General features: G+C 38.1%; 1 protein-coding gene across 2 annotated transcripts; it reads left to right on the plus strand.

Moving 5' to 3' along the window:
• The first annotated feature begins 916 nt into the window (after positions 1-916).
• Positions 917-24809, plus strand: mapk9 (mitogen-activated protein kinase 9). Of its 2 annotated transcripts, none has more exons than XM_041989881.1 (12): positions 917-1113; positions 6773-6919; positions 11853-11982; positions 12383-12441; positions 12762-12900; positions 13160-13325; positions 18238-18309; positions 21037-21219; positions 21546-21670; positions 21768-21831; positions 22572-22643; positions 22879-24809. In XM_041989881.1, the coding sequence occupies exons 2-12, from the start codon at positions 6804-6806 to the stop codon at positions 23013-23015; spliced, it is 1263 nt and encodes a 420-aa protein (XP_041845815.1). In that variant the 5' UTR covers positions 917-1113; positions 6773-6803; the 3' UTR covers positions 23016-24809. The 2 variants fall into 2 exon arrangements, with proteins under 2 accessions (XP_041845815.1, XP_041845814.1); XM_041989880.1 differs by lacking the exon at positions 18238-18309 and adding an exon at positions 19952-20023.
• Positions 24810-24813: the final 4 nt, after the last annotated feature.

Here is a 24813-nt window from a genome sequence, read left to right on the forward strand (position 1 = left end):
GTGTGGATTTTATCGTGATAATAATATGTATTTAACTGATTATTTTTGTTTGTTTTTTATGGGCCTAAAGAGATTGATTTATATCTTTATTATGGTATTTTATACACTGTTTTACAGACAAAAACTGGCATCATCAATCAATAAATCAATGGAAAATTATTTTCAAAGTGATCCTTGTTTCCTTTTTTGTATGTTTGGGTATGTTTTGGCAAAAAATTCATACTGAGGATGTTTTATTACTGACCCCCTTGAAAACGAGATGTTGCATCACAAGGGGCTATCCATTTAAATAAAAATTTCAAAATTACCATATTTAAAATATCTAAACAGTAAATGTCCATGTTGCATGCATGTTTGCTTTAGATGATTACATTTTACATTATTTGTTTATTGAGTTTATTTTCACACATAATGAAATCAAACAAAGCTAAACAAAAAAGAAAAAGCAAAGGAAAGAAAAAAATATAACAGTTTGAAGAGGTTTTGTTGTTCATAGCTAGAGCCTGATGGCTAAAATCCAAAAGAAAGAAAAGAAAGAAAGAAAAAAGAAGAGAATTGTTTGATAAATGACAGACTGAAGCTACCCAAAATAGAGAAATTCAAAATTTGTTCTGATATTGCCTAAGTAAAGATAAGACTATAAGACTATGGTATAAAATTAAACTCACATGGCTCATTCAACAGCAAAATGTTTTATTTTAATTTAAACAGGTGGCATGAAACTGTATGTTTAACACAAAATGCTTGTTTATAATTTATCATTAGTGGGTTTCACTCCTTTCTTTGATTGTTATACTGATATTTCAGTTAGTCAAATGCAAAATAAGAAGTTTCTCCAGAAAGTTATGGAGAAAAAAAAACTCTGTCCAACGTAAACTATGCGTGATGACGTCATCTAGTGCTCCGTCTTGCTTGTTGTGGCTCCTCAGCACCCGTCGCTCCTTTCCTCCGTGCTGCCGCTGGAGTTAGCTAGGAACCAGAGGAAGGTCTGTCAGTCGTGACAGTCGGGGGGGTTTATTCTCCTAAACTTTTCCAAGTAACAGTTGTACCTGAAAGACGAGGAGAGTGTTTGGTCTGTGCATGGGAGCTCCCTGGGAACGGCGAAGGGAGAAGGTAGGTTCGCTGCTGCAGCTGCCGCTTTTTACCGTCCCCTGGTCCATCAGAGCTTTCAGGTCAGCCCAGGCGGCCCGACTACCGCATTGCTGGCGAAAGAACGGAGAGAGGCTGGCAGTGTAGGCCCTGCTAACTTTGTAACCCAACAGACATGAAGCGAATTCGGCTGGTTTTTATTTTGGTGTAACTTTGGCGGTGTGAACCGATTATTTCTGACTGGAGGAGGCGCCGAGTGCCAGCAGTGCTGCGGCCACCGTGTGTCATACACGAGTGACTCCATACCTCGGCGTGTCTGCGTGTATTAAACAACAGGAGCGTTCCGTGTGGACATTACACAAAATTCATAGTGGTATGCTACTGCTATAACACCGCTTTGTCAACGATACACAGGTTAACATCAGTTTTGGTGTTCATTTAGCCCGTATGAATGACATTTCAGTGGTTCCGTGGCTCATGTTTTCAAAGCTGTATTACAGTTAACAAGAAGCACAAGTGCAGATGTGATGAAAACATGTATTTTTTTTTAAAAAAAGGTCATCAAGTTTATTTGGTATGTCAGTAGCTTGTCGGCGAGTCAAGCTATGTATTAATCTGTCCTGTCGTCGACAAGCATTTCCTAGCACAGGCGGAGTTGTGTAACCCATAAATTTGGTGGGATCCTACATATCCTACATAAATGCTCTGTGAAAGGATACTGTCCATTAAGAAGGTTTCATGAGGAACAGATGTTCCGCTGGCCTTGCTTTACACACACACACACACACACACACACACACACACACACACACACACACATATATATATATATATATTCTTCATCCTTTTATCCTCACCAAGAGGCTGTACCTTAAGACTAAATCAATATCTTAAGAAGCAGCAGCCTAGATGTAGTTTTAGGCACCCTGCTGTGTTTTATAACCCTGCTACATCAGGATGAGACTTTGGGTGTTCAGGCCATGTTAATCTGATATCATTGCCAGCTCACTGACTCGGATCCAGCTCCCTACTGGGAGCCACGTTAGACCTTAAGGCACTTGGCTGAACTGGGCAGTAGCCATGATGGGTTTGGGATGAGGATGATGATGCTTTTGTGAAGGTCACTTCCCTCATCAGTTCTACCAGCAGTAAAACTAACAAAAGCATGTTGTTGCAAAATGCTTTGGAAGCTATAAGAGGATATTTTTTCATTTATACATCTTGTATGATGATGAATCACAGTTGCAATGAATTCAACACGGCTTTTACTATTCTTTATCCGTACAGTGCCAACATATAAGAGGCTGCCATAGTGAGGCATTCAAACACACAACTGTTTTGTTTCAGTCTACTTAACCAGTTTTTATCTAACATCTGTTTCATGTTTTTTTTTTTTTTTTAAACTGTGACACTTAAAAGCAGAGTCAAGAGAGAAAGAGTCAATTTTTATTATCTGATTAGTGGTTTAATCCCAGCCTTGAAGTGCCCTTAAACCCAATATTGTCTCAAAATTGAGTATCTGGGGGGAAACAGTTAGCTTTGTGAAAGAATGCCAACCAGATTAACAGTTTATTATTTTTTTGTAGTTTTTATGTTTTTAGGGAAAATTTTAACGAAAGGTTTTAGTTATTTGTCCTGATCTCTCTTAGAAATGCACATTCACTGCAAATAAACCTTAAAGTAATGTTCTTTTTTTTTGATAACCAGCTTTTCCTTCCATTAAGTGTTCAGTCTTTTTCTTATGTGAAATATAAATCAAAATGGATCCGAACTATTCAGAAAGAGAAAGCAGGTTTTGCAGACAGGCTTGTCAGTTACGGCTTTCTTTGTAAATTTTGTAGGTAGTTTAGTGCTTACTTGATGTTTTTCCTGAGAAATTTAGCTGAATTTTGAAGCACAGCAACATTTATTATTATTTTACTCATGTTTCCCCCCCCCCCTCTGAGCAATCAATAAGATATTAGTATTTGTCCACATTCACAGGACCAGTTGTGTCATGATGTTGTCATCGCTGAGGGCTAGAAATGTGATAGCAGGCAAATGTTTGGTGCTGTGACTCATCCATTTTGCAGTGTACCTTCAGTGAAGCCAGGTTTTCCTGAGGGACATCAACTCGAATCTACACTAATCAAATCCTGCTTGTATATGAACAAATTCCTTTGTGCCGGCAGGCCATAACTAAATGGGTTTATGCTTCAATGTAATATTTATTTTACATTTAGCCTGTAGTTACGACTATCTTATTAGCTTATAAAGTATTATACATCTGCTGTTCTGTCTCTAGCTGCAATGAATCTAGGTTATAATCAATGCCCCATGCCAGCATGATGTGTGTTTTCTGAATCTATGCATCAGGCATTTGGGTTAAAAAAGTAATAATAAATTATAAAAAAATGTGAAAACAGACAATGTTGTAGCATCCTGGCTTAAATAGAAAGATATTGTGGAATATAACACAACCTTTAGTGTATTGAACTGGATGAAATCTTTGCATTTCCATTCAATTTCTCCAGTAATTTCAACAATTACTTAATCAAGCAGAGCTTTTCCTGCATACCATAATCGCAGTATTCAATCATCAGTCTCTTAAGTGGGGAGAATTTGAGAGAAAATTAGAAAGAAGCAGAAAAGTGAGGGGATGCCAAAAGAACCAAAAGCCCAGTGAGAAAGGAGTAAAGGAAGTTAGGTTTTTTTCGCAGCTCTCCCTTTGGGTTCAGATAGAGAGCCAGCTGGATGTACGTGTAATAAGGAGAAATGGCCAGGAAGCAGAGGACAAAAGTTGACAGAGATGTGAGGGCCTTTTTATTTTCTTCCCAAGGTTTAGTTTATGAAGCAGTACTGAAAAGAAGACAGGTGGCAAGTTAGAGAGAGATTGGCACAAGTTCATTTAATTTTCGAGCAAGTGTTTATGACTGTTACCTCAGCAAAGTGCATCAAAGGCTCCTGGTGTGTATAATTTGTTTCTGCATCCACAAATGCAAGATAAAACTATACCATGCAAAGGACAATGCAAGTATGAGGAAGGTCCACTTTTATCTTTTTGTAAGTTCTTTTTGATTAATCTAGGAATTAATTTCTGTTTATTTGCTGAAAATATGGTTAATTTTACAAATAAATAAAAACATATTTTTCAATAATTTCCTCAAGAATTTTCTCGTACAAGTAGAAATTACAAATCCCAACAGAAAATAAATGAATGGGGGGGGGAATCCAAAATATATTGAGACTTTATCAGACGCGATATAGAATGAGGGAATAATGTTTCTTTTTCGCATCTTTTCGTTTGCATTTTGCACAGCTGTATTTTTGTTATGGTCATTGAAAAGTATTTTTCATTCATTTTGATTTAGGAGCATTTAATTTAATATTAAGCTACTTTAATTTCAGTCAACTTTGCCATGTGTCATGATAATGACCCGTCCTTCGTTGGGTCTGTAATGCTTTTCATGTACATTGCGTCGCTAAAGTTGTGCTAGCCTAGCTTTAGCTACGCCCTGTCAGTTTATGTTATCAATAACATCGCTATGGTTATGCCAACTTAGCATAGTGTTTGCTAACAGCTTAAAAGTCAGCCATTAACTGCAGAAAAACCGTGTACAAAATAGTAGAGAGTACAGAATGAGAGTTCATCACTGCATTATAACATTACAGCTTCATAATACATAACATTATATGTTAAAACTCTGTTAAACATCACTGTTTTGATATCTGAAAAAAGGTGTCTCTGGTTTTTATTTTGGGTTATATGAGTCATGACTTCATGGCCAAGAAAATAATGGTGTAGAGATAATTTGATTTAACAGTAAAGGCCATCAGAGGGCTGCATAAATAACGTTTTACCAGTGACTTTAGTCATTATATTGCTTATATATATAGCATACACCTATGGTCTAAATCTAAAGATAAATTCATCAGTACAACTGGTAGCTATATTGATGTATGCTCCATAGAAAGAAAAAATCACTATGCAAATTTAAAATAAATAAAATAGAAGTTTTAGCTTTTAGCCGGTTAATCAGTTATCTGAATTTTTTTTCTGACAAATATCAGGATCGGCATCAACCTCAAAAAATCAGTATCGGTCAGGCTCTAATTTTGCAGGCTGCAAGTAAACAGTCGGGTCCGTCAATGCAAATCAACTTAATTACATAATCAACATGATTATTAACTTTGATGCTCTTTTTACAGACATGTTTTAAAAGCCACTGTGATGGAAAAATGAATAATAGCTTCTGACAATGATCCAGATGAGAAAATCCATTCAGGTTTATTAAAGCTCATCCACGAAGGCAGAGTCATGCAGAGTTACAAGCACATCTGAAGAGTCTTTAAAGAGGAGAGGTGTGTGTGTCGTTTATATTTGCAGGTTGGCCTTGCAGGAACAATGGTATTATTGGCATACAACGGACAAACCTGATCTACAGTGGTCAAACCTGATCTGTTCAGTACAGTGATTATTGACATACAATATGATTATTAAAAAGAAGGTTTGGTCTCTTAATCATCTCTGGGAAGTACCCTGACATACGATTGTCAAACCTGATCTACCCGGTCGGTATAGTGAAGATTAGCATACGATGGGAGTAACCCGGTCTGCTCATGCCAAAAGCACATCTCTAAACTAGTTTAGTCTAAATACATGTTTTGAACAAGAAAATAATCATTAAAATGAAATAATGATTAATTACATTTATTTTAATTTAAAAGTCGTTGGTCCAACAGTAACTTTTGATTTAGTTAGCGGGCAGTTGCGCCACCTCTGCGTAGCGATGTAGCTCTTCAGTCACACGCTCTGTCAAAGCTGAGACTGAGTTGTTTTTACAGTTCATGCAGCATGAAATGTTTCCAGGCTCCATGCGATCATAACCTCCCCCCTGCTGCTTCTTTCTGTTCAGCACTTTATCTCCCTGACAATCAAAACCAGTCAATCTTTTTTTCTTTTTGTTCTCTTTACTTTTTTCCCCCCTGTCAAACAGAAAAGGATAAAAAAATTGCACTCCATCTAACTTGTGGCTGTTTTCTGAGGAAATGACAACCAACCATGACTGCTCGCTGTTGCATAGCTACATGATTGTGTGTCCTTGCCCACACACACAAAAACAACTGCCAAGAATAATGCGCCTCCACTCCCTGCCTCAGGAATTGGTGCTAAAGCTGCCATATTTGTTTTGACCACACCAACGCATCATGTGTTTTATTAACATGTATGTCCTCATGTAGTGCTCATGGCTGTACAGAGAAGCACAGAATAACAAACATGCACAAATCAAAATACTGTCCGCACGAGTGTGTGTGTTATGTTTGTGTTTATTGAGCGTGAGTGTGTCAGTTTGAGTTAAGAGATGGCAGCAAGGGCCCCAGGAACTCCACGCTGTCAGTCTCTGCTCTCTATGATGCACTTACAGTCATGCACCACGTTAACAGCTACAACGTCAGCCCCAGCCCAGTGTTACTGTTGCCAGATAAACAAACTGGGCAGAGAGCCGAGATGAATTGTCTGGCTTTAGACTGAAATGAAAATGAAATGAGTAATCTGTTAACAGTGGCATCATTTTATCTTACTGATGGAGGCTTATTGATATACTAGAACTTGTTACTTGGTGAACTGCCTGGCATGAGCTCTATCGTGTTAATCTGTGTTTGCTTTCTCTGTATGTGTGTGTTTTTTGTTGATCCTCTACAGACTGTGCTGGTGGTCCTGACAGTTTAGCAGGATGAGTGAGGCGGATGGCCATTTCTACAGTGTTCAGGTGGGAGACTCCACCTTCACTGTTCTCAAGCGCTACCAACAGCTTCGTGCCATCGGCTCGGGGGCCCAAGGCATTGTCTGGTGAGAGGCTTGTATAACCTCATCATTCCCACCTGATCTCTGGTGACCCAGTCACCATTTTGTTTGATAAACTCTAAAATTTCTCCAATAACACTTTTGTCAATATAGGCATGCTATACCTTCGCTTAGATTCACCGCAATCAAGCCAGTAATTTATTTTACAGTATTCCTAAACACCAAAACACAGTTAGTAAAAGAACTGTTATGGCTAGTGACAAAGCTAATGGGACTTCCTACTTGTTTGGTGGTCATGACGTCACCTTATCGATCTATTCCGTGATTCCATGTATTACTTTTCCCCAGAAGGTTCAAGTGTTATAAAATGGTAAATGGTCTGTATTTATATAGCCCTTTACTGTACCTGGAATGATAACCAAAGCACTTTACATTATATATCACATTCACCCAATCACACACACATTCCCGAACTGATGGCGGAAGCTGCCATGCAAGGCGCTCAACAACGAGCCCTCAGGAGCAATTAGAGGTTCGGTGTCTTGCCCAAGGACACCTCGACTTGGCCGAAAATCGAACCGGCAACCCTCAGGCTACAAGAGGGCCATTCTACCTTGCTGAGCCACACTCAGCCACGTCGCCCCTAAAATAAATAGTTTCCCACGAAGCTATTCCAAGTTATGTATTTTTCCAGTATAGTCCTTATGAATGTCTGTGAACCCAGTGTTGTTGGGTACATTTGTATTTCTCATCATCCCAGGACACCTGGCGACAACAAGTGCTCCCTGCTTGACTAGCCAAGACGCATGTGCTCCTTTTCTTTGCGGCTTGAACAATTCTGTGATGATAGGCTGTCATTCATGCCAGTCACTTACAAGTATAGCTAATCAGCAGGCCTTTCGAAAGATGTAGGGCATGACCAGGTTAACCATGTCAACAGCAGGTTATCAACGAGCGTAACCGGTGCGCCGAGGCTGGGCTGACAGCAGAAGGCGGACGTACATCAGAGAGAGCAGGCGCAAAATACACTGAAGACACCTGACAACTCGTTTTTTTTCCGGTAATTCGTCATGTCATGTGAAAGAAAGCAAGCTGTATGGGGGAAAAAGTAAGCTGACCCTCAGTGTATTTGGGTACCGTATCATCAGAAAAAGCCAAAGCAGTGAAATGACTTGGACAATGTTTTAGATGCATGAGCAATATTATCTTTTCTGTTGTACTGCACATAATGTGTTGTAAAACGGTTTTTACTGTGATTATTCTTGACATGATTAAGTAGAATGGATGCTGTGGGTTAGATAGATGATTGAAGAATGGTATAGAAAGAGTTGTTAAACGCCATGTATAGCAGAAAGTACAGTAGTACTTCATTTTGTATCTAAATGGATGCCAGCTGTGTAAAGAGGTGGCAAACACGTGTAGAGTAGAAAGTGCATACTTGACTGGCATCCATTTTGTGTCAAAATGAATGTGTTTTGCATTCAGCTACAACTAAATAGCTCAGAAATGTGTCCAGTCTCACAGAAATAAGTAAAAACATTTAGCACAATTCGGATAAGTTTGGTCATTTGAGACTAAAAAGTCCATAACTCCCATAAGGTTTAACCTAGAAACCTAGAAACCAGGTTTGGTTAACAAAGTGTAGAGGATATGTAGTAAATATTTTGTGTTGGACATGAATCATCTTAAAATTACATTTATTCAATAATAGGTGCAAAAACATGCATAAGGGAAAAAAAAGGTTTACAGTTAAATTTTTGCCTGATGTGGATCAGGTTATATTTCAGCCACATATTAAAAGAGATAATTTTATGAAACTAGAGCTTATTATCTTTTAAATGAGGTATCATTAAATAAATTTGACCAAGTAATTCTTGAGTTATAACCTTTGAAACTTAGTAATGTCAATAGACGGAAATAATCACAAAATTAGGTGGGAATGGAGAGGATAGAGTCGTGCTGATTGTGTAACCAGCCCAGCCCAGTAACCAGCAGATATCCCAAGCGCCTCCTAATTAAAAAAGAATTTTAGCTGTCATATAAGCAAAGTAAACTTTCTGCCCACAAGGCCTTTTGTCATTGCTAACATTTTGATTTATAGTTTCAGGAAAAGCACAGGTGTGAACAATAACACCAGTAATTAACTCCGCCAAAGGTGGAGGTCATGTATTCGGCGACTTTATCCGTCTGTTGGACAGATTTTTAACAATTTTTTAGGAAATGTAATAAGGAACAAGTAATTAGATTTGGGGCGTGATCCTTATCACTGCCTGGATCCAGAAATTTTTAAAGGATTCTTTAATACTAGGAAACGGATAATTTGAGAAATTAGAGCTTCTAACTCAAAAATCATTTTCATAATTATTGGCCAAAAAAAACAAAAGAATTACAATTACTTGGCAGAGGTCTGCTCTCTCTGAGTGCTTCTATTTGCTGAAATTATTCAGCCTTTTTGATTTCAGTTTTGTGTTGTGCACGTGGGCTCGTCATTACAGTATACGGACTTATAGGACACTTGAATGGAGCCATTACTAAAAGTTATAGTTGTGCTTTTTCTTCTTTACTTTTCCTGTCCAGCTTTATAGCAAGCAGATTAATGGTCTGACTGGCATGTTGTGCTGGGCAAATTTGCTTTGACAAGGGGAGTTTTGTGGATTTAAAGCTCTCCCTGATGCTTGACTATTGTTCTTTATTTTGGCAACTGCAGTGTTACATGTTTATGCTGGATGTGACAAGCGGGAACACAGGAGAGGAGTGTGAAGAGAAGAAAGAGGAGAAAAGCTACAAAAGATAGAAAACAACAGCAACAACTGTACAATCGAAACAGAAAAACAAAACAACCAGCTGCTACGCTTGTAAAGAAACTTAACAGAAAATATCCTAAATTCTCTGTAAGACAACAAAGTAGACAATCATTGGAAGCACCTATAGGAAGACAAGCTGAGAAAAACAGGACAGAATAGCAACAACACCAGCAGCAAGTAAATGAAATCATATATTATCATGGCTTTTAGGACACTTGAATGGAGCCATTGCCATATATATATATATATATATATATATATATAAACTACATTTTGAAAAAATTCAAATATCGCTAAAAGGTTTTTGCAGTCTCATGAGGTGGCTTTTCAGATGTGTCGACATAGAAGTATGTCCCAAAAGTGTAATGGAAAAACGTTTTTCACACTTACCCGTCACTGTGACATACGGAGTCACATGACCAGTTTATTTTAAGTAAAGATGGCGCAGTTTGTATGGACAGAGGAGGAGATGGAAATCTTTTTACAAATGAATAAATAGAAAAATACAACCATCATCCTTAATAGCAAACAACAGCGAAATGTTTTATAAGGAATTAGAAATCTCCTCAAAGTGGGCGAGATTTTAGGAGAATTACGGCTAATATGCTAAACACCATTTAATGGAAACACCTGCAAATCATAATAGTACTTTGTCGAAATTTTAGAAATGTCGCTTTTAAAACCAGTAAAGGAATCACAGCTACTGTTGTGCTTTTTCTACTAAATGTCTCTTTTCACGCACAGCGGGACCTTAATCTAAACAAGACAGCATTGCAAATATGATGTGTACATGATTTACACGTCAGGATGTCACAGGACGTAAATCATTCATATTCCTGTTTTACATCTTACAGAGCATTATCTGATTAATGCATCACATTCCCATTACACACCCAAGCAATTGTGAATTTTACAGCCATCCAAAGTATTTATTATATCTAAAGTCGCCTACACAGATTTTCCCATCAGGCCACAAGTGTGTCTTATTTTTACCGCTGGCTGCAGTCTGCATTGAACTCTGCCAAAAACTATCCCAGAGTTGCTCACAGTAAGCTCACCTAGCCTCTGTGGAGCCTCGAACACCTACTGTATAGCAGCCATTGTGTGTCATGAGATGCTGTAAAAACTCACAGTGGGATGTAAGAGTGAGATTATAGCATGTTCATGTTTATATAATACAACAAAGATCAAAATACCCCACATTTCTAAATTTGTTTATTGCTCACTTTAAATATTGACCTTATTTGGGTTAAAGTTTTTAGAAAAAAACTATTTACTTGCCAATCTCTTATTTAGAGTAATGTCTTAATTATAATAATAAGGCGCAAGGCAATATGCTGATTTATGAATAAAGGTTTATGAAGAATTAATGCATTGTATTCTTCATAAACCTGTTTTAAATTCCTTTTAATTAAAGCTGTATAATCTTTGTATAATCTTCAAAAATGGACACCTAAGACATGATTTTCATGGCTAAATCACAATTAAAAAGTAAAACTCCAGATTTATTTAAATATATTCTTCAAATTTCAGAGTGATGCAAACACTTCTACTAGTGAGGCAATGAAAGTAATAGTCACAGATATGACATTATAATTATGTACGTATACAGGTTTTGCCTGCAGATTGAAGCTGTTTATTTATATAATGGTATAGCATGCTGATATATTTATCAGCAGTGGACTGCTACAAGGACAAAAGTGTTATTTTGATTAGCAGTTGATAATGTTTATTTTGCGATTAAATCAGCTAGTCGGCCATGAAAGGACTAGCTTGCTACAGTTAGCAAGTTGGCCGTGTCAGGCAGCAGACATCTGTGTTTGCATTTGATCCTATAATCTGTGAAAAATTAATTTTTCCTTCCACATGTAAGAATTGCCTCTAAAATTGTTCTCATGTATTTTCACAATGCAGATTATAATAAACATGACAGACTGAAATCTTCTTGAAACTGATTCCATCCTTTTGGGGAACTGATTTAATTGATTTTTCTTTTTTTTAGTCCCTAATGGAAAAATGTGTTTGAATCTTTGAATGTTTTCAAAGATTAATGTGAACAGATGGGTAGCTAACTTCTCTCGCCTTTACGCAAACAAAATATTTCCTCAACAGTATTCCTTTTTTGTTTCTTTGCTAACCTTTGTCTTTTTCCTCCTCCTGCAATGTGTGACCAGCTCTGCTCTAGATACAGTCCTTCGTATACCTGTGGCAGTAAAAAAGCTATGTCGGCCCTTCCAGAACCAGACCCATGCAAAGCGTGCATACAGGGAACTGGTGCTACTCAAATGTGTCAACCACAAAAATGTAAGACCCAGATTTAATACAATCCTCTTTTTCTACCTGTTTGAAGGCGTCCTGTGTGCTTTTGTAGTAAATGTGCAAAAACAATTTCTTAAAAAATTAGTGAAGCTAGTTAGGCTCTGTAATTTGACTGACCACAAACAATATCTGATCATTAAATTAGATATTTTTAGAGTGAATGGAAAACTGACAGGAATATTTTAATTTTAAGTTGACGCACCAACTTGTGAGAGTAGCATACTAAATTCTCTGCTATGGTCATGAAGTTTCTTGCTCAGAGTGACAAAATCTAAACAGAATCCTCTGTAGTGCTTTGCCCACAGTTGGATAGATCTCCACAGTGAAGTGGATGTAAATAGGAGAGTAACAGAGTGGACTAATGGCCCTGTCTCTCTGCTTGCAGATCATCCGTCTGATCAATGTTTTCACGCCTCAGAAATCTCTGGAGGAGTTCCAGGATCTGTGAGTGGCAGTGGAGTGTTTTGAGACTTTAACAAATTACTTTGCTTTGGGTTTCTTTTGGGTTTCTTGGTTTCAAAATTGTGTTGTTTTTTTTCCCATTTTACTCAAATCTGCCTGTTTATATGTCAACTAATTTCACTGTTTTGAGTTTATTTTATACTTAAATATTTTCTACTTTGATAACTTTGATCTCTGGTCCTTCATGGGCTTCTGTGCTGTCTTTTTTCCTCTTTCTATTTGGTTTTCCTGTTAACTCTTTCCTCTTAACACTAACTGTAGCACAACCTTTATTTCATCCTCTTCCTTAATCCCTCTCTCAGGTATCTGGTGATGGAGCTGATGGATGCCAGTCTATGTCAGGTGATCCACATGGACCTGGACCATGAGAGGATGTCCTACCTGCTTTACCAGATCCTTTGTGGCATCAGACATCTGCACTCAGCTGGGATCATCCACAGGGTAAATACAGATCATGATTGTGCTGTGGGCTTAAAGAGTCTGAAAATTCATGTTTAATTCTTAAATTATACTGGTACCCTTGGAATAAACGGGAGAATTTTTTTCATTTTCTTTTTAACCTATTTGTACAAATGTAAAGATCAATACAAATATACATGGATTTTCCTCTAGTCGTCATTTCTGTATAAACCAGTCATTAATATGTAATGTTTGTGTCTGCATATTTTTCTGTAGATTGATAGATTTTCTATCCCCTCAGGATCTGAAGCCTAGCAACATTGTTGTGAAGTCAGATTGCACTCTGAAGATTTTGGATTTTGGCCTGGCAAGGACAGCCTGTACTAACTTCATGATGACCCCTTACGTGGTAACCAGATACTACCGTGCCCCTGAGGTTATTCTGGGTATGAAGTATAAGGAGAATGGTAAATACAACCACACAAATTGTCTCACAGCAATAATTTAAATGAATAAATTACATTTCTTGAAACACTGGCACAAGTCAACACATAGAGTGGTCTCTGAAAGATGGTGAACTGCTCAGAATTGTCTTAGTATCTCCATAAATATAAAATAGAACATACGTTTCAGAAATGCCTTAAAAATGGTTGAAGACCCATTTAAACAAAAAAACATCTTAATCTTGAGATCTGTGAGTGGCGAATGTAAAAGAAGCTTTAGATTTACAGATAATATGGAGGTTAATAAGTCAGCTACTTTCATTCATAGGTTGTGAGCGGGTGCCATTCCCTATTTAAAAACACAGATTTATTACAGTCTGACTTTCACAACGTGTTCGTGGAAGTGTACTATTGCATAAATAATAGTGATTTCTGAGAACTTCAGAGAAAAAACTGATGTTCCCCTTCAGGTTTGGAAATGCCACACAACCCTCGTCAGTCCAGTCAAACAGATCTTTTACAGACGAAAGAAATTATTGAGTAAATAAACTGAAATCATAGAATTTTATTTAAAAAAATCTTGAAATTGGACAGTAAACGTTTTCCACCACAGACAGGGGCTGGTCATCCAAGACAATAAAATAGTGCAAAATAAATAAATAAATAAAGCCAAGTGTTGCTGCTTCTCAGCCTACCAACTCCAAACAATTGTCATGAAAGTCAAGACAGACAGACAGATGAGCTCCAGAGGGGTCAATACAGTCTGTAATTAGACTAAGTCTTATCTATCTATCTATCTATCTATCTATCTATCTATCTATCTATCTGTCTGTCTGTCTGTCTGTCTGTCTGTCTGTCTGTCTGTCTGTCTGTCTGTCTGTCTGTCTGTCTGTCTGTCTGTCTAAATTTTAGAAGTAATACTCAGAGATGAGAAAAATCACTTTGTATCAATCAGAAGGTTATGGTGAAAACCAATATATATTTCCACCGATATGTTTTTTTCCAATTTATCCACCTTACCCCTACCATCACATCATACTGGAGTGGAAATATGTAAGGGATGTTTGTTTATTTACAAGGTGCAGCTAGCGCTCCATCAAGAATAGGTATTTTATGAATCTGGCAGGCTACTTGGAAAGGAAGTATGTTTATTTTAAGCAACAACCACACCTAGTCCCATCCCTAAAAAATCTAATTAATCGATACTTCCTAAGTAACACCCAACGCAGGATTGCAGGATATCCTTTTTGCATTATTTAAAAGCAATGTAGTCTGGGAACTATTTGCCAAGAATTCAGTCACCTGTGTACTGACCAAGAAGTTCCTGGGTAAACTGAGTTACTTGGTTTCTAAGTCAAAGATGACTCAGTGACACAAAAACAATAATAATTCGGTTTGAATCTGATTTTCTGACTACTTTTCTTTGGTATAATTAAGAACTACGATTTATTGTTCAGGAATCTGTAAACACTGAAAGCATAACTCTTTCCTCAGGTGTTACATTTTACTTAAAGCCTGATAATTATGACTTCCTTCTAGTCACTTCCTTCTATTTTTGTGTCCAGACGGGGATCATGTGCACAATTGTTCACTGGCAATTTATTCGAAAATTTATTTAGGAGCATCAAGTTACTCCATCTGTTATATCACAATGAATATGCACTGTGGAGTAAGCAGAATGCAGTTTCAATTAAAAGGAACTGAGCATTAGCCACTTCATTATATAGTTGTAGTTATATATATTAGTGCTGGACACATTAACGCGTTTTTTGTTTTTGTTTTGTTTTTTTGCTGGCCACTGGCTTTGATGACAGAAACATGGCGTCCATGTCTCCCTTCCCTGCTGCAGTGGTGCGTCAGATGTAATCAGGAGAGAGCGAGTTTATTAGAATGAAGAGACTTTTTCTGTCTGGAACTTAAGAAAGAAGAAGAAGAACCGACGTTTCTCTTTGTCTAAACCCATGCAGATGGCAGGACATTGTGTTTTTTGGACGGGAAACTGCTCCCAAAAGACAATGAGAAACTTTTAATTGTCTTTCTTTTTTTTTAATAAATGCGGTTTTAATTTATACAAGACAGCAAAGGTAAGACATGCTTTCTGACTTTTACAAGAGTAAAGCTTAAATCGGGTCTTCTTCTGCCTCTGGTTCGGTGAATCTTGGTCATAGCGAGATGAAACTTCCAGCTGTGGAATCTGTGAGATGTGAGCTTTTAGTAGAGGAACCGTTTGTCTGTGTTCATGCTGTCGGGTGGACAGAGGGAGACATCATCTTACATATTTTTCGGACTTTATGTAGCTGGTCTTTGAATTATTGTTGTCTTAACTGTGTTTGTTGGTGATAGAAATGGTTTTGCTGAGCTGGTAGCTGAGACTTTGGACTTCCTGGGGATACCACACATGTTTATAGTTACATCTACAGACCTGACGTTTCACCCGGAAACGAGATGTTAACCCCTTAACTCCCGGTAGCGGAGGCTGCAGGTGCAGTCAAGCTAAAAATGAAAGTTTAGAGAATTTATAGGCCTGAAATCTGGATAATGAAGCACTGAAGGTACATGGATGGAAGTTATTGTGCATATTGTGAATATTTCTCTCTCCTCACCATCTAGAAGCTGTGAGATTCTCATCCTGCTTTCTGTCTGTTCACCTGATGCTGATATTCAGCACATATTGTTCCTTCTGTGTTTAGAAGGAAGCAGCTTCACAGCTTTAAATTCATCCTGTTGATCTGCAACCTTTCCAATCCAAAGAGCCATTTTTCCCTCAGCCAGCTAAATAAAACTCCTTTAGAGCTGCAAATGTTACGAGACTTTTCAAAAAGGCAACTTAATAGATATATTTTTATTGAAGAGCCACCGTAGGATATTTGTTATTTTTGAAGAACCACATTTTTATTTCCATTTTTAGGTTTTAAAATAAAGAAAAACATAAAACCTTTATAAAAAGAGGATAAACAGACTTTCTTCTAAGGGATGTAGATATTTGTGGGAAATGATGTAAAGTAAAAGAAAAAAAAGTTCCTGGTTTTCAACCTAATGACAAGAAAGACACATTAAAAAAAAATATTTTAGCCACATATTTAGAGGCATTGTGGAAGGTCCAGAGAGAGACTTGCAGCTCCAGAGTCGCAGGTAGGAGACCCCTGATGTCGTGTTTGTAAACCAAAATTTACTGCATTTTCTTTATATAGCTGTAGGCCTTCTTTTAAAGGAAAGAGACATTTTGAGACAATGTGATTAATCGCGATTAATCGCAGAATGTCATGCGATTAATCGTTGCCCAGCGCTAATGAGTGGGACTTTAATGTATCAATTACAATTAATTACAAAAAATTAAACAAAATTATTAAACTAGAAACCAGGATACAATGGCAAGAATTGTCTACTAGAACACAAAATAGGTGCTACTGGATGCTAATATTCTAGTAACCCTAGTGAGCAGGGCTACATGAAGAGAATGTGAGATATATGGTTACTCACATTCTACACTGACTTCAAGCTCAGTGTTCCAACATCTGCTATCACATTTAGAGACTGAGGAGATACAACACACTAATGCTATGGCAAAGGGGAGCCAGGACGATAGGTCAGAAGGGGGAGTTAACATCAGAGATTGAACAATAATGGAAAAACATGGGAGAAAGAAGAAGCATCACACAACAGTGAAGCACAGTAGTAAAAAAAAAACTAAGAGTGGACCACGGCTTCCTCTCTGAACAAAGCCCAGTTACCATCACAGTGGCAGATATCCAAAAACAATCTCAGGTATGAAGAACTGGTCAGCACTTGGCCTGGACATGATCCATGCCTACTGTAAAGATGCTAACTTGACTCCATGAGCACCTAGTGGCACAAATGAACCAACTGCTGAGGGATGGGACCCACACTGGATGGCTGACCAAGGGATGGCTAGTCCTGATACTGAAAGATCCCCAGAAGGGAACAGTCTCATCCAATTATTGGCCTATAACCTGTCTCTCCACAACATGAAGCTCCTTTCAGGCATCATGTGGCTAAGATAAGTGAGCACATGGATCAATAAATGACAGAGACACAGCAAGGCATTGGTAAATGTACCAGAGGAGCAAAACATCTGCTGCTGGTGGATAGAGTTGTCGCCCAAGAATGCAAAACTAGACAGACCAACCTGTGTACTTCCTGGATTGATTACCAGAAAGCCACTGACTCAATGCCACATTTTGGAATGCCAAGCGCAGTTTTGGAAATTCCAGCAAGGCACTTGCAGCTCTGGACGTTGCAGATCCCAGATTCAGTATTTGTTAACCAAAAAATTTTTTTTCTTCATAAAGCAGTAGGCCTTACTTTAAAGGAAAAGGACATTTTGTGCATAACAATGTGATTAATCTCGATTAATTGCAACATTTCAATTGTTTAATTGTGATGTATCTATCTATCTATCTGTCTATCTATCTATCTATCTATCTATCTATCTATCTATCTATCTATCTATCTATCTATCTATCTATCTATCTGTCTGTCTGTCTGTCTGTCTGTCTGTCTGTCTGTCTGTCTGTCTGTCTGTCTGTCCGTCCGTCCGTCCGTCCGTCCGTCCGTCCGTCCGTCCGTCCGTCCGTCCGTCCGTCCGTCCGTCCGTCCGTCCGTCCGTCCGTCCGTCCGTCCGTCCGTCCGTCCGTCCGTCCGTCCGTCCGTCCGTCCGTCCGTCCGTCCGTCCGTCCGTCCGTCCGTCCGTCCGTCAACTGTTTGTGTTTACAGGAAAAAAAACATTTTCATTATGTTTATTTGAATTTATGTGTTTATTTACTTGAATAACTACTCTTACCCTTGTTTATTGTTGCCTTCAAGAAGTGGTCCCAAATCTTTGATCCAGTCTTGCTCTTGTTAGGTTTCACGTTTGGCTGTATTGGTTATTGACGATGACAATGAATGCTTTTACTGTGCTACTATTCTTCTTCAGTGGACCTGTGGTCAGTCGGCTGCATAATGGCTGAAATGATCTCTAACAAAGTCCTCTTTCCTGGAAAGGACTGTATCCTTCCTTGTGCGTCTCATGTAACTGGAGAGTTATTTTTTCCACTGACTGAGATGCTGTTGTTAACGACATAGATTGTTAAGCTATTTTGTTTAAACCAATTCCAGAAAGACAGAAAATTAGAAGGATTGTAGTAAATGGGATGTAATCCTAGCTAGAAAAACTTTATTAGTGATAGGTTATATAGGTTTCTAGCTGTGAGAAGGACATTCCCTGGCAGCTCCAGACATTTTCAGAGAAAGTTGATTGTATGGATAAAAGGAAGCTGTAGTTTTAGTTATCATAATCAGAACTGGTGGAAATTATGGAGGCACAACACTCGTAGGATGTTCATTCAGGTTTTCCCTTTTGGAACTAAAGTAAGTAAAACACAGATATGACACAACCATTTTATTTAATAGCTTAACATTCTGGCTTTGTAAAATATACATAGAAGTTTTTATACAATTGTAATTTTTGAAATATCTTTTTCTGATCAAGTTGACTGGGAACACCAAATATCTTTTGGAGTTTTATAAATTTACCCAAAGTTTAAATTAACAGCTCTCTTGTTGGGATATCTTTTTTTGTTCCAGTTGTGCAGACATTTGTTTTAGAAATTCATATTTTCTCTTATTTTAGTCTGTAAAAAGAATGCAACTCTTGTATTACAAAGAAACAATGTTCAGCTATTAATTAAATACCAGCTTTGAAACCATTTATTAAGGACGTCAAATCTGAGTTAACGTCTTCCAAGGGTTCCACCATTCTATGATGTTTTGCAAGGCTTGTATAATGACCTAAGACATTACAGGTTGGGCAATTTTTCCAATTTCTCAACATTCAGAAATTCCTAAATGCTTTTGTAAAATAAATTTTAAATGCGTTTAATATAGTTTGAATTTATGGCAAATAGCAGAATTAGACTTTAGAGGCTGAATGGCTTCTTGTCTGTAGGGGAAAGGTCTATATTTCTACACTTTGGCTCAGGGGAGGTTTACATTCTCAGGCTTACAAAGCCACTGCTGTCCCCACTGCAAAGTTTACATTTACGATTCATGTAATGCCAGTGTAGACTTGGCCAGTAACTCTGTAGAGGTCTGGAGATGTTATCAAAGAGAGCTCTTTCAGCCTCAGTGAAACTGGAATAGAGGAAAGGCTAAGAGGCCATTTACCACTTATAAACGCTCTCAAGCAAACATCCAACTTAAAAAGCGAAGGGGAGAGACAAACTGTGTCTCACCCGGTTAAGCACACACTCTTACACACAGAGGGAAAGCGAGAGAGAGAGAGACAGAGAGCAGCAGCTGTATAAACTGATAAGAGGTGGCGAGGAGAAAGGCCTGGAAGGCTGCAACCACTTGCAAGCCAGGGAAAAGAAATCCAGCCTGAAAATGAAAGAGTCAAAAGCATCAAGCAATGGCGCAGCAGGAGGACACAGCAAAACAATGAGATCTGGTGTTTTGTATTTTAGTCTTTGTCATTCAAATTTCAACCACGCAGCATGTTCATCTATGCAGCCTCCATCGTGTCGTCTTACTGTACATCTACTGTGAATCGTATTATATGGTTGATGTTATGATATCACTTTGATTTAATATTGTCCGTGTGTCTGTCTCTGTCTTGTCTGTGTGCATGTTTGTGTGTTTTCTGTTCCCAGTGGACATCTGGTCAGTGGGCTGTATCATGGGAGAGATGGTAAAAGGCAGCGTCATCTTCCAAGGCACCGATCGTATCCTTCGCTCATCGTCTCTGTGCCACTTGTTGTCCCTTTTCTTGCGTCTTTCACCCTCCGTCAAACCTCCATGAAAGTTTTTTGTGTGATAATTATCAAAACACACTTATCAATTTAAATTTCTTGTGTTAAGCCCTACAAACGATCTGTATAGCAGATAATCCAGAGATTATCTGTTGCAGTTAAAATGGAGATCTGTGCATTCGGTTCATTAAATTATCTGCAAGCTTGTTCAGATCTTATTAATCTTGTAATGAAATGAAAAATACTTCATTCTAATTATTACTTTATTAATTAAAATTGCTAGAAGGAATCAAACTGAAGTGATTCTGTTGCGTTTATAGTATCGGTATCTGTTTCTAATGGCTTTAGATGCCTTTCACTCACCAACAACCACATTTACATGCGAGTGCTGTGAATGGATGCAGGGCAAAGGTGGGATTTGGTTAGATAGCTTTTCATCCTGGGAAGTAATGCCCTTCTGCAATTGCAAGCCTGTAAGTAGATCTGTATTTTTAGCCATGCCAAAATGGTTCTGTGGATTGTAATGTTGCTCTTTTTAGTTTGCCGCGTCACTACGTTGGCCCAGACTGAAAAATCACTTGATAAATTGTCACAGAATTTTAAGCAGGCATATATTGAGTTTGTTTTTTTTCCATAGTTTTGTTTGCATTGGTTTCCAAAACAAATGTCAATCTCATTAAACTCAGCTGTCCTTTTGTTTCACGCTAATTTCTGAGTGTTGCATTTTTAGTACATATCACTCAAAACCACTGCACTTTGTATTTGTATTATATGGGTCATCGTCTCTAAAGTGGGTTCTTGTAACATAATACGTTGTTGTTGTTTTTGTGTTCTTTTTTTCCTCCTTCACTGTTTTCCGGACTATACGCTGTGATTATTCATTCATTCATCATTTCAGTTGCTTTCATTATGTCCTTTTCATTTGCTTTGCATTGGTTTGTGCCCTCGATGCCTCTGGATTTGTCCTTAACAAGTTTACTGTCTAGACATCGACCAGTGGAATAAGGTGATTGAAATCCTGGGCACGCCCAGTCTGGAGTTTATGAACCGACTGATGGAGACCGTGAGGAACTATGTGATGAACAAGCCACAGTATCCAGGCGTCAGCTTTGCTGAACTTTTCCCAGACTGGGCTTTTCCTTCCGAGTCAGAACATGACAAACTAAAGAGTAAGAACGCTCAATACTTCCATACTCAAAATTTATTTTACTTTCAGTTACTTACCAAAGACATTGATGTAATGTATTGATTTTTGTGTCTTTTCCTGTACTATATTAATCTAACAAGAAAAAATATCAAGACACAAATGCCTAAAACTTCTCTTCTTCATTAGTTGAATGAATGACAGTTTTCGACCCTAATCTGTGTTATTTACAATTACAAATTGCATCATCACAGCTATTATTTCTTGCAAGAGATGTTGCCCAGCACAAATTAAATGATGCCACGCACTTGTTTCCATGGTAACTCTGCCTTTCCTGTGTTGGTGAAACAGCTGGTCAAGCACGAGACTTGCTCTCCAAAATGCTGGTCATTGATCCTGAGTGCCGCATCTCTGTAGAAGAGGCCCTCAATCATCCCTACATCCACGTTTGGTACGACCCTGCAGAGGCAGATGCGGTGAGGAGACTATTCCATTAAAGTGGTGGGATTCTCCCTCAGTGTTGTAGCTGTGTAGGGCCTTGCTCTGATATATGTATTTCTTTTTATTTTACAGCCTCCTCCCCAGATTTCAGATAAACAGTTGGAAGAGAGAGAACACACTATTGAGCAGTGGAAAGGTAGTAAACACCGCCACCTAGGGACTCAAGTGTACATTGCACTTTACCTTGTTCATGTTAATTACTGATAAATTAATGTTTAACACATCTGTATGGATAAATATCATGAATAAGAAGGAGCCAGTCAGGTTTTATTTACACAAAGTGTGCTCATTCTGTTAGTAACAGTTAAAAGAATAAATAAGCCAAAACTTGCTCTGTGTGAACTCTACGTGGCATGTTCACTGTCAACAATAACATTATCCAGTGTCCCCTAGAGTGAGCTGAGCTCACTTCGCTTTCATCTGTTAAATTCTGCTTTGTTCAGTTCAAACTTCAGGGAAAATGTGAAAGCTGCTTTTGAATGTTCATGCAATGCACTGATACCAAGCCTCACAGGGAAATAATCTGGATGCTGATGTTCTTAGATGTCAGGCTTTCAAGTTAAAGCAAAAACTTTGTCAAGCAGGTTAAAGAACGACTAACAGCAGTTGAATCTGACTCTGCCATATTGTCTGTTAAAAGAGACGTAATTCATGACACAGTGCATGTCATTTAGGAAAATATCATTTATACTTGGGAGATATTAGAAAAGATTTGGAAACCATTCGTTTAATTTACAATGATAGAGTATGAGAGTGTAACAGGGTTGTTAAATGTGGGGCAATCAACATTAGGTAGTTTATATATAAGAAGCTGTATTACTGTATAAGAACCACAGGCAGAGCATTTGTTTACACTGACCTGCTCTGTGCCCACAGAACTAATTTATGAGGAGGTGATCGACTGGGAGGAGAGGAACAAGAACGGTCTAATGAAAGAAGATTGTCCAGGTACGTGAAAGCACCGTCAGCCAGATTATCAAATGTAAGTGTCAAAGCATAACTAGCTTGACATGAAAACAAGCCTGCTGAAATTAGCTGTCATCTTCATATGTGCCTCACAAATAAGTGCCACACACGCTCAGTATTAACTTAGTTTTTTTTTTTTGTTGTTGTTGTTTTTTATCACAGCCCAGTTGAAACTTTGCATGTGTCACGTCTGTTTTTTGTGTGTGTTACTTCTCAGATGTGGTGTCCGGTTCAGCGTCCCAGTCTTCCTCTGCAAATGATATCTCCTCCATGTCCACGGAGCACACCTTAGCGTCGGACACAGACAGCAGCAGCATCGACACACTGACAGGACCACTGGACGAGAGTCAGTAAACGCAGCCTGTCCACCGACAGCTGTCCTCTCCCCCACGATATCTAAGTATCTATCAACCCTCTCGTTTTATTTTTGTTCTGTTTTTCTCATCTTTTCTCTGAAACTTCAATGAACGGGTCTGTTTTTCTGTTTTCTTTCCTTGTGTGATGTGGTGGAGCTTGTTGATCCTCTTCTTCTGCAAACTTTATTTGAGGTCAAAGCTATCAATGCTATCCTTTAAGTCAAAAGGTTTTTTTTTCCTTTTCTTCTTTTTCATGGATGTTTAACTTGATCATGTATACAAACATGCATCCATACTGATTTTCAGGTTTCTAGAAATAGGTGGGGGATTATTGTTAGGTCTGTATTCCTGTATTTTAACAGTTTTATTATTTCTTTTTAGGAAATATTAAGTTGCAATAAGACTTTGTCATTTGATTAGAGCAGACTCGCACTTAAACATTAGGCCGCAGTCGCTAGGTGCTCTCATGCATGTTACGCCAAAAAGAACAAAAAGCTTGTCGACATCTGGTGTTCATTTGATGATCAAATGCTGATCTTAAGTTTGAATGAATCTCTAGCTCGCTCTAAGTATGCATATATACACTGTGGTGCATTCTGCACAGTGTTTTCTAATTAATTGGCATGAGTGACGTGGATTTTGAGCTTTTACTCCTGACAGCTAGGAAAAGCTGTGGTTGCAGTGTTACAGTTTTATTTCCTGATATAATGTACTGTATTTAAAAATGTCAAGATCCAACACTCGCAGTTGTTGTAGACCCTTTCATTGCAAATAGATAAGGTGTGCTCATTCTGTTAGGACATTACACATATCTGTAAGAACTACATATATAGATATATCACAATCACCCCTCTTTGACTTAAGGTACCTGCTATCTACGTGTATATCAAAAGCAGCTTATAACCCTATAAATCTGAAAGGGGCATAATGATACATGTATTTATTTTTTTGTTTTTGCAAAATGTTGCACACACGCTGCACCGAAGCCCGTGGAAATCAAGCCTTTTATTAAAACATTTCATAGTTAAATAAATCATGGGCTGCTCCTTTTCTAAACCATTCCAGTAAAGTTATAGAATTAATCATTAAATTAGACAACCTGTGGAAGACCGTAAAACACAACGGCTGTGTTTAACTTGCATGAAGGCACCGTGCCTACAAGATACAGTAGGTTTTGGTATAATCAGAAATCCATTCGGGCCTGTTTTCTTTTTGTTTCTTTTCTTCCTCAGTACCCTGGTGCTCTTGGTTCTGAGAGCCTGATTGAGAGATGTATTTTTTTGCCTCGTAAGCCTGTATGTGATATCAAAATGTACTGTGCAGCACTATTTTTATTATCTTCTTTGAGTCATCCTTAAAGACAGCAGGTGCCCTGTTTGTAAATCAAATGTTTATGGAGTAGATTTACCCAGCAAGAAACATGTTGTAGTTTAAAATGGTGAATGAGACAGTGGAGAATGTGGAGTCTTGTAACTCAAGATTGAAGCTTAAAGATGACCCTTGGAAATGGACTGAAGAGCTGCTTTTTGCATAAATGATTGCACAGTGTGATGGACATGCAGGAATATGACACTACGGAATCACTGAGGACTTTGCACCATGTTGTACAGAACCATGACTTTATTCTTTCTGTCATGCCTTAAATGACCTGAAGAGTGGCCAACTCATTCTCTAAAACAGTAGCAGATAAGGACTGAACCTCCAAAATCTCCTGTGTGATTGCAAAGACCACATTGTCACTTGGCCAACATCTTTTACCCATGCTCAGAACTAATAAAGTGGACATCAGTGATTCC

Source organism: Melanotaenia boesemani, chromosome 7 (assembly GCF_017639745.1).
Source record: "Melanotaenia boesemani isolate fMelBoe1 chromosome 7, fMelBoe1.pri, whole genome shotgun sequence".
NCBI lineage: Eukaryota > Metazoa > Chordata > Actinopteri > Atheriniformes > Melanotaeniidae > Melanotaenia > Melanotaenia boesemani.

Excerpts from the sequence above, each read along its gene's own strand:
- mapk9 (XM_041989881.1), top strand. The coding sequence starts at position 6,804 with ATGAGTGAGGCGGATGGCCATTTCTACAGTGTTCAGGTGGGAGACTCC. Across the intron at positions 12,442-12,761 it reads CTGGAGGAGTTCCAGGATCT|GTATCTGGTGATGGAGCTGA; the intron begins GTGAGTGGCAGT and ends TCCCTCTCTCAG. Across the intron at positions 22,644-22,878 it reads AATGAAAGAAGATTGTCCAG|ATGTGGTGTCCGGTTCAGCG; the intron begins GTACGTGAAAGC and ends GTTACTTCTCAG.